General features: G+C 40.8%; 1 protein-coding gene across 2 annotated transcripts; it reads left to right on the forward strand.

Annotated features, from left to right (window-relative positions):
• The first annotated feature begins 946 nt into the window (after positions 1-946).
• On the forward strand, positions 947-5,539 carry LOC117951366. Of its 2 annotated transcripts, XM_034883063.1 has the most exons (10): positions 947-1,254; positions 2,385-2,497; positions 2,583-2,780; positions 3,293-3,385; positions 3,446-3,838; positions 3,934-4,035; positions 4,222-4,454; positions 4,557-4,735; positions 4,849-4,942; positions 5,157-5,539. In XM_034883063.1, exons 2-10 carry the CDS (start codon positions 2,434-2,436, stop codon positions 5,535-5,537), a joined length of 1,737 nt encoding a protein of 578 aa, XP_034738954.1. In that variant the 5' UTR covers positions 947-1,254; positions 2,385-2,433; the 3' UTR covers positions 5,538-5,539. The 2 variants fall into 2 exon arrangements, with proteins under 2 accessions (XP_034738954.1, XP_034738953.1); XM_034883062.1 differs by lacking the exon at positions 947-1,254 and having other exon boundaries at positions 1,547-2,497.
• Positions 5,540-10,398: the final 4,859 nt, after the last annotated feature.

Below are 10,398 nucleotides of genomic sequence, written 5' to 3' on the forward strand. Positions count from 1 at the left end.
TCTTAACAGACCCAATGCTTCTTAATCCTATCCTGGCTGCATCATACAAAGTTTATAACTTTTTTATAACTCAACACTATTATGAGGCATCACCATATCTTATTCTGTGTTCTTTAGATTATATGATATCAATGGCTATGGGAATGGCTATAATGGCCCATAATGATTGTCTTGATACTGTCATAAGACGTCTGTATGCAGTGAATTTCTTGTTTAGGGATAAGGAGCCTTTCATATGACTCAGTCTAAAAAGAATGGTAAAGTAAATATAAACAATTACATTACTGGTGCGTGCTGGTTGGGGAGGACCATGATCCTGTCTGAGATGTCACAAACAGATTTAGGCATCTATAGATCAGCTGATCGCGGGGCAAGCTTCCCGACAGGCAGCTCACTCCCCTACAGCACCCGCTCTCCACCGCAGCTTCGTCACCACACACACAAGCACCGTCCAAACAGCGACATGTTTTCACCGGAGGAAGAGGTAAACACTTAGAAATAACACTCGGGGATGCCTCCTATTCCTATATCCAACACGTTCTCACTCCGAAGTCGTAAAATATGGACGCTTGGTCAGGAGCCCTTGGCGTAACCATTCAACGTCATGGGCAGCCCTCAAAGTAATATTCTAACGTGCAGGGAAGTGCCGTAGTTTTTAATGGAGCTCCGTCATCGTAAAATATAGACGACAGGGCACCATGATCTCGGTGATGACTGGCCCACAATAGGAATAAAAATCGCCTAATAAATAATATGAATATAACATTTAGACATAGAGAGAGGCAAAATAATATCTCCTCCATTTTTAACAGACGTTTTTTTGTAACGTTGCTCTATAAATAAGGTTTTCACCAAAAGTTTTGCCGGATATGGCGTCACACTGACGAGATTATACACTGGGATACAATAGTCAATTAATTAATCATACAATCATGTATAACTTTGCATAGCTTCATTTAAATCTGGTGTAAATGTTTAAGAAACGCATTTGCCACTATTTCTGCGCTGGCATATTTCTTGTTTTCCTGTGGGGATAGCGGTGCCGCCCAACAAAACGGAGCGGCATCCTTGGCGTCGCGCATCGCTCGGAATTGCCGCAGAGCGCGGCGCTTTCAGCTTTGACTTCGTTGCCGCTGACCTTTCAAGGCGCGACCAATGACTGAGCCAAGAAGCAATGACGACGTCCCTGCGCGGCTCTTGCCTCTCTGCCCTGCGCGCCACTCGACGTTCAGAGCTGCACGCATTTTCAGCTTGGTAAGTAAAATAAATAAGTACAATTATCCCCACAGCGACCTAGTTAGTTCAATAAGTGGTTGTTCAAACCTTTCAACATGCAGGCTAGCGGTCTAATGGGACAATGAAGGATGTATAGTGTTAATGAGCAGGTGGCACCTTGTACGGCAGCCCCAGCCACAGTGTATGAATGTGTGTGAATGGTGAATGTTTTCTGTAGAAGCGCTTTGAGCAGTTGTTAAGACTGGAAAAGCGCTATATAAAATACAGCACATTTACATTTAATAAATGACTAGCTCCCACAAGTGAAACCGACAGTAACGTTAGCGGTAAGGTAACGTTAGCTGCTGTTAGCAAATCCAGTGTATCTTTATGCCTAGTTTATTGCCACATATATCCTCATAACGGGTACAATCACGTTCTCACCTAAGCACTAACTTTGAAAAGCCATCCCTAACTTTGATTGAAAATACTCTAACAGCAGATTAACTATTTTGACTATTGTTCTATTCCTGAATTGTCTACAGTAAAATGAACTTAAAATAGCCTGAGAAGTTTTCCTACTGCTATTGCCTATTTTATTCCATCTCTACATGTGGTTAATGTAATTAGCAATAACAGTAGATTTACTAAAATATTGGCCAGTCGTGTTGGTGAAGTAGTGGCAGAGAAACACAGTAAATATGTTGTTTAGACAGTTACAAAATGCAGTGTGTCTAATATTTGTTAGTAGACTGAAAATCAAACGGTGTAATAAATCAGTTACTAGTTCTCAGTAAGTTTTTTTACTATGCTTAATTAAGATAATTTGCTCTTAAGTTGGCCTGGTGGCTTATGGAATTATTTAATTACTTTTTTATAAAGGATAGTTATTACAATTCCAGCCACAGATAAATGACAATTTGTTTAAATTAGGCTTTTTGCAATTGTTCAAACTGTATTTTTTGTGTGTTTCAAATCAATTCAAATTCTTTCTGTACTGAAAGGATTTAAGTTAGATGTTTTTCTGAGTAAATGAATAGAGCTGATGTTACTTAATGCTGCTCTGTACTTTTCTGGTTCAGTAAAACCATGGGCTGTCGTTAACAATTAATGCCTCATTTTAATTTCACAGTGGAAATAATCCTTATATATTTAATTCTCATTTGCAGAAATGACAAAACCCAAACTTCAAGCAGCGCTTTCAACTTTGACTTCTTAATGATGACATCCCTGCAATGCTCTTGCTTCTCCACTCAACGCCTCTGCACACACTCTCAACTTGGTAAGTAAAATAAATTACAGAGGTACAATTATCCACATAGCGACCTAGTTAGGTCAATAAGTTGTTGTTCAAACCTTTCTTTCAGATCTGAACGATTACCTGCTTGATGAAAAACTTACTGATGACCTCCAAAATGCTGATGACTTGCTTGCTGAGCTGCAGAAAGAGAAGGCAGCACTACCAGCTAGGACATCCACGTCAAACGTCAGATGGAGAAAAAGAGACATTGATGGGAATGTACTCTTTGCAAGGCCAAGGTCCTGCAGGAATCAGTCAGAAAAAGGTCAGTATTGTTTTTTTCATTCATGATATTTTCAAGAGTGTTTAGGCATTTAAAACTGAATATTAAGGGATACATTCAGTTCAAATGTTTGCGCCTTGGATCTTAATTGAAATAGATAGGCTACATTAAGGTTAACTATTACATACTAATACAGTACAACCTATAAAATAAGCTGATAAAAGTTAGCTTCATTGTGCCGGCTGGAACAATATTGTTTAGAAATCTTGTTATGGATAGGAAGTATAATCTCTTACAAGATGTTGACCTTGGTAAGGCTTTGTTTAAAATGGTTTATTTATTAGTTGTTAATAGCTCACTTATTTTTGAATTTACTTCTACAACAAGCATTTTTGTTTGCTGCCATTGTCTATATATTGCTGGATAGACAGATAACCAACCGTAATTGGATTTTGCAACTATTGAACAGTTGTGAACCAGCCTAGGCACTAGCCATGGTGCAAGTATGACATTTTTAATTTTATCAATGTTGATGTGAGTTTTTTGTGGTACAGCTGGTGATGATCACTTGCCTAATCCTCCCTGCAACACTGCTGATCATGGCCCTAACTCTGCTTCAGAGACTGCTTCAAAGACCATCTCTGCTGGTATGTAATTCATTATATAACATTCAACATTCAACTTATGTACTTTTACAATTGTAACAGAATGTCTTGTGCAAGATCTACAGTACTCCTTGAGTGTCTCTGACGATGAGATACAAGAAGCTGCAGTAGACCAGGGAGCTCCTCTAGCTTCTTTGGATTGGAGCACTCGTAAGGCTCTCTTTTTTGACAGATGGAGGGCAAAGAGACCTTACCTTGTCAATAGCATGCTGGCACAGGGGAACCAGGCAACAAAAATCTGCAGTCAATGTGGGATCAACTGTGCAAGTGTCAGATGCAGAGACTGCTTACCATGTCCATTCCTCTGCGCTGAATGCGACATCAGCCGGCACAACAAAACCTACATCCTTCACAACCGGGATGCCATGTGTGCTGGATTCTTTCAGCCATTGCCTCCAACCAGTTGCGTTGTGGATAATGCTGTTACACACTGTGGTAAGTTATGGACTTTTTTGTGAGAGTGTGTGTACTGAATGTCTAATTGTTGCTAATGATGAATTATCCAACCCCATTTGTGTAATGTTTTTTGGTGCGGCTTTTGCCTATTGAGATGCCTGTCCAAATCTGTCGCTGTCCACCAAAGGCATTGAGGGTCATCCAAGGAAAGTCAGTTGCTTTGGTCACAATGAATGGTAATTATGTGAAAGATTTCCCTTTGTCCAGTTAAAAAAAAAAATCATATTCAACAGCCACAATAATGTCTTAAAGAAATGTGGACATCAGCGCCAAGTCAGCGAGCTTTATATATGACACATACAACATGGATTTCTAACCTTGGCAGTCATAACATTACAGTTGAGGTAAATGTTACTTTTTAGGACGGTATGATCTCAACATGCCAGAGCTAAGCTGCGAGGGATGCCAGGCTACTTGGACTGCAGAAGTGGATGACCTTATACAAAGTGGCTACTGGCCCGCCACCCTCAATTTTGCAACAGTTTATGAGGAAGACTTATTTTTTACTTTTGAGAGCATGAAGATGGCATCACCCGGAATGTCCTGTCAGGCATTTCTACGAATGCTTGAGAAGCGGACTGTTCGCTTTGGCCGTGTCAGTATTTCTTTCTTTATTCTGCAGCATCCTACATGTTTTATGTTTTGATATTAGAAGTTCTTTTTCTAATTTTCTTGTGCTGTTTTTTTTTTTTAATAGACTGGAAAGCTCTCATCTGACAGCTTTCAGAAAAGCTTTTTTGAATGGGCTGCTGTTCAATATGAAGTTGATGCCATTTGCAAAGAGAAGCAATTTAGCTGTCCTGCCTGCACTCCAGCAATGCTTGCCGTCTCGGTTGACGGAAACCGCAAACTTTATCGTTTCAAGAGTACAGCAAGGTATTTACTCATTAGCACATGTGTATGAATGACCGGTAAAATTGACATTTATGTATTGTACAACCTTTTACTAAACTATATCCTAAAATCTTAACTCTGTTGTTCTTTTTTAGATCAGAGGAGCGGCCGATCTTTGATGGTGTTTTCATTGCTAATGATGAAGATGTGACTAGATTTGTGGACCAAGTACACACCAAAACCAAACATGTAATTGTACTTCTATCTGAATATTTAAAGTCAATGACATAATAAGTCATAGTCTGTCAATATTGTCATGTATTGTGATATCTACCTGCATACTTAAATTCAAAAAAAGCCATTAATGCTAATTTGTTTCTTGCCCACAAAAAAATATTTAGAATTGTTCTCTATAGTGACTGTTGACAAGATCATTTGTCAATTATGATTTTCAATAATGTAGGTCACTGGAAAGGGCATTTGTGGTGGGGAGTGGTTGGCGGCCCGAGAGACTTCCTGCAGATCTAGGAGTAAGGTGGATGAGGAGGGACTGGAGCTGGCAGTTTGCAGGCACGGTGTCTTGCTGTCTGCCCTTAATATGTTTAGGGGTGAAATATATGCATACCCCATGTTCTTACAGAACCAGCTTGCGCCCAAGCACGACATAACCTTCTTCTGTATGGATGTTGCATGTAAATACTGGCCCTACCTACAGAGAGTTTGTTTGGACTGTCCAGAGCTCCAGTCTCTTCAAAACATGAGGCCCTTCCTGTCGGTTTTGCATGCTAAAGCCCATGACTTCAAATGTGAGGTTAGTGTAGTGCACAATATTCTTATGCAATGACATAAAATTCCAAAAAAGTGATAAGAAAGAACAATTATATACCACAGTAACACAGTATTCTCCTTTCCCCCACAATGCAATGCATGACGTCACGTTGGGGAGAAAACAGAGCAGCCTGTGTTGTCTTTGCCACTGGTCTTGCCTAATATTGCTTTTAGTCTTTTAATATTAACAGTCTAGGGTCTTGACCGAGTCCAGGTCTTATTATGTCTATAATAATATTGGAGGGAAACGGAAACACAGCTTAGAAGTGTATATTGTTCGGCTTTTTACAAGTTTATACAGCTAGCTAACGCTATGCTGTTGGATGTTAGTGCAACAGCGTTAGCCTAGCCTGCTAGGTAAATATTACGACTGCCTTTGGTGTTTCCTATATATTAGTGTTATCAAAATAATACCCCTCGCGGTAGTTTACCTTTTGTACCATAATTGTACAGAATCAAATAGTAAAGCTTCTCTCCTACGAGATGGGTGTTTTTTTTTTTTACATTACATGCAAAGCTAACTAGCTATAGATAGCCTGTACGCAGCTATGCTAGTGGACATGGCTAACGTTTTGTAGCCAGCCAGCAACTTTGGCAGTAGAGTTACCCTTGACAGCGTTGTCACCCACAATCAACCCATAGATATGTTTGAAATGGAGGCACGTTTCTTCTTCTATTCTTCTATTTCTTTTCCCGGAAATCCCGGACGCGTCCTACCACAAGTCAGTGTGGAAGCCAAGCTACGTCTGCGGCGAACCAGTCTCTGTTCCGCAGTCTACAGACCAGGGGAATAAAATACTGACTCTCAGTTTAAGACCAAGTCTGAGCTACATTATGCAAGGGTTTTTAGTTGTGGGACTGAACAAAACAAGGAGAAGAAACAGCTTAGCCTTGTATGGTCTAGCTTGGTCTGTGACCTCCAGATTCCTTTGTTTGTTTCGCTGTTAGTCTTTCCCTGTGTCTCCGCCCCTGTGTGGTGTGGGAGTGTGACCTTATCTCCAGGGGTGTGGCCTACAGGTATTAGGGTTGTTCGTGATGAACTGCGCCTTGCCTGTGAAGTGGATGAGAGCAGGCGGCAGCAGCCAGGGGCAGTGACAAAAAGCTGCGGTAAAGTCGGACAGTTTCCAGCCGATTTCAGCAGCCTTCAGTGTGAACAGGAAGTGACAAAAACACTGTGGTGCAATTCTGTTCGATATCAGCTTATACACAGTCTCCACATGCGACATATGATCTGTTGCTGATGTTAATTAACAACACACAGATGTTCCGTGATCTGAACGGATTTAGTCTCTCTGACTTTCAAATGTAACTATCAGCCACACAACATGTATTCTGTACAGACTATGACTTTAAATCAGACAAATAACAGTTAAAATTGCTCTGATTAAAAGCAATAAAAAGTTTATATAAAACGTCATCATGTTGATTTGATTGTGAACCAATCAGCTGTTAAATCAGCTGAGAGGCCGGCGTTTCCCAGCAGGCTCTGGGTCCGCCTGGGTCTTGCAGTCGGTGAAAAGCAACTGCACTGTCTGTGTCTCAGAACTGCGGCCGCCTTGCTCTCGTGAGATTATTGTTTGCTATGTGTCCATGACATCAGAGCAAGTCGCAATCAAGTCGGACACAAATCTAACTGGCATGCAACGGAAGGTGATTGCTGGTGATCGATTTGGCGCAGACCTGGCTCATCACGAACAAGCCTACTATTGGTCACACCTGGCTTCCATTACAATCCACAGCGGTAGAAGCCAGCTCTCCCGTCACTTGACGCCAGAGGGTTTTCCACTTAGTGTTTCAGTCTATTGTGAGAGGTTTTAGTTTGTAAATTGTTGCAGCACCTGCCTAATCTCATCCACTGCCATTGCCTGCCATGCTCCCTCACCACCTGTAAACCTCCGCTTCCATCAAGACTGTTGCCTCACCAACTTCCATGTACAATTGGACTTACTACTACTAAGAGACAACAAACTACTTTTAACTTTGAGTCTGAGTTCTGAATCTGCTTCTGGGGTCCACACTGCGATCCCTGCCCTCAATATTGATCATAATTATGGCCAATCTGGAGCCCTGCTTCAAATGGGATTTGAACCCGTGCTTCAAACCCACTCAGATATCAAGGCCTCCAAGAAGCCCATTGGCCAGTATAACCATGCACACAGATCATAAACAAGGACTTTATCCTGCTTCTGTTATGCACCATGTGCCTAATATAAAATGCATTATGCCTCATTTTGTTATTTTTGTAATGCATTCATCTGTTTATTGCTTGAAAAAGTTGTACTTGTACACTTTTTAACATGTCATTACTGGGTGCTAGATAAGACTTTTGGACACCACACTACTGCACTAAGTGAAACCTGCACAATTGGTTTATTTACATTTTAGCATATTACTTAAGCAGTTCCACATTTTGTTTTCCCATCCTGTATATATTCAAATATTTTTTATTTTATTTTATTACTATTATTATTATTTCATGTATATTGTATGTATGTATATTTTTCCTAGTATTTCATTTATATTTATTATATATACATATTTTTTTATTTTTTTATTTCTGTGCTGTGTGACTGATTTTGCTGCTGTAACACCATCATTTCCCATTTTTCTTGGATCAATAAATATCTATCTATCTATCTATCTATTAGGGATGAGCCGAGTAATCGGCTGAAACGAGTATCCGGTACGGATACAGCACTTTTGCCGAGTTCAAGTATTATACGAGTAATACGCACGGATACAGCACTTTTGCAGAGTACAAGTATTATACGAGTAATACGCGTCAATATATGAGTAAAACTCTCAGCTGACCGCGCAGCGTTCTGTGATAGTCAAAGCGCCCCCCCCTCCCTACACACACACAGAACACGGAGCTCAGCTCTCTCTCGCTCTCTCTCTCTCTCAATCAGGTCCGCGGGTCTGTTCCGTTAACATTTAGGGTTTCTTCAGCTTCAGTTTGTTTTTAACTTCGGTTTGTAGTACTCACATAGTAACCGGTAGATTTCTGGTGAACGTGGGGTTTCAGACATACTGCTTGGTTTGAATGCGACTCTTGTTGCGTCTCTGCCGTCGGAGATAAATATTTCTTTTTAACCGTCACCTGGCTTCATTAAAGTCAATGCAGATCTGAGAAACAGCATCTGCCCCCCCCCGCCTGGGAATTGAACCCGGGTCTCCCACACAAAAGATAAGCATCATAACCACTACGCTACCACCAAAGGACCTGTTTATCATTCTATCCATTGTTATATATAATTAGACAGAGAGTGTAAGTGTGTTTGTCTCTTTGTGTGTGTGTCTCTGTGTGTGTATGTCTATGTGTGTGAGTGTCTCTGTGTGTGTGTGTGTGTATTTGTGTGTGTGTGTCTCTTTGTGTGTGTGTATATTTGTGTTTGTGTGTGTGTGTGTATCTGTGTGTGTCTCTATGTGTGTGTGTGTCTCTGTGTGTGTGTGTGTGTCTATGTGTGTGTCTATTTGTGTGTGTTTGTGTCTCTATCTTTGTGTGTGTCCATCATTGTGTGTGTGTGTGTCTGTGTGTGTGTGTCTGTCTATCTCTGTGTATGTGTGTTTGTCTGACTGTGTGTGTATGTGTGTCTGTCTATATGTCTGTCTGCGTGCGTGTCTGTTGTGTTTGTGTGTCTGTCTATCTGTCCTGTTGTTTATAAAGTTAAAAATGTGGGCGTATCAGCGATTTTGTTCTGCTCAGAAATGTGGACAATGTTTAACATGGCAGTGAATGGAGAAAAATGTGAAACACTTGTCATTTGAAAGCTCGCTGAGCAAAAACTATACATCATATCGCAGAAATTCCTACATACATTATATATACATACAGTACATTGGCTGAAACTAGACAAAAATACCTACGTTTTGATGTATACATTGTCCATGCCAAGTTAGAATTGTTGGCGGGGGAGCAAGTTATAGAGAACGGATTAAGATAGTTTTTTCGAAGTCCTTCACTCTAGTGACATCAATCCACACTCTACCGCACGCAATACACACACATTATAAATGCAGAAAAACATCAATGGCATGCTTAAATAACATACTGGTTAAAGCCCCGCCCATTTCAAGACAACCCGACCCACTTCCGGGTTAAATTCTGTCCACTTCCGGGTTAGGCCCCGCCCAGTTCGAGTACAGATACGGATACAGATAATTCATGTGGTAAACAGATACAGATACAGCTGTACTCGCTCTTCCCAACTATCTATCTATCTATCTATCTATCTATCTACTGACTATGTGGTGGTAGGCTTTGAATGAAGAATAATGTCCCTCCCTAACTAATCTTGTATCGTTTTTGGCTGAACATAAATAGTAAGCTGCCTCTATCAACGGCTTTGAGTCTTTCCACAAACCACCAAAATGCAGAGTACAACATCAAATTAATTTTAATTCTCTGATATCTGAGCCACAAACTGGTGTGGCTGCGTGCGCAACATAATATTTGTCACCCCTGACAAAATCTCACTCCAAGGTTTATGAAAAGTTGGCAGGTACGTCCCAGCTAACAATTTTTGGTTCCCAGAACGTTCTGGGAACGTTCGTTTTTGGTTGTGGGAACGTTCCCTGAAGGTTTTTTTGGTTGCAGTTTGGTTGTCTGTAGGTTAATTGGAAAGTTTTCTTAACGTTCCCGGAACGTTCGTTTTTGGTTACAGCGAACGTTTTCGGAACGTTCCCCTAACGTTCTCTAAAAGTTACAACCTTTAGAGAACGTTAGGCGAACGTTCCGAAAACGTTGCAACCTTTAGCGAACGTTAGGAGAACGTTCCCTTAACGTTGCAACCATTAGCGAACGTTAGGGGAACGTTCCTTTAGCGTTGCAACCCTCAGTGAACGTTACGGAACGGTCTCTTAACGTTAGAGGAACG

The sequence above is a fragment of the Etheostoma cragini genome, chromosome 10 (assembly GCF_013103735.1).
Source record: "Etheostoma cragini isolate CJK2018 chromosome 10, CSU_Ecrag_1.0, whole genome shotgun sequence".
In the NCBI taxonomy this organism is placed as follows: Eukaryota; Metazoa; Chordata; class Actinopteri; order Perciformes; family Percidae; genus Etheostoma; species Etheostoma cragini.

Bases quoted from the DNA above. Each gene is read 5' to 3' on its own strand.
- LOC117951366 (XM_034883062.1), top strand. From the start codon at position 2,326: ATGCCTCATTTTAATTTCACAGTGGAAATAATCCTTATATATTTAATT. The intron at 2,498-2,582 runs GTAAGTAAAATA...CCTTTCTTTCAG, and splicing joins CTGCACACACTCTCAACTTG to ATCTGAACGATTACCTGCTT. The intron at 2,781-3,292 runs GTCAGTATTGTT...TTTGTGGTACAG, and splicing joins CAGGAATCAGTCAGAAAAAG to CTGGTGATGATCACTTGCCT.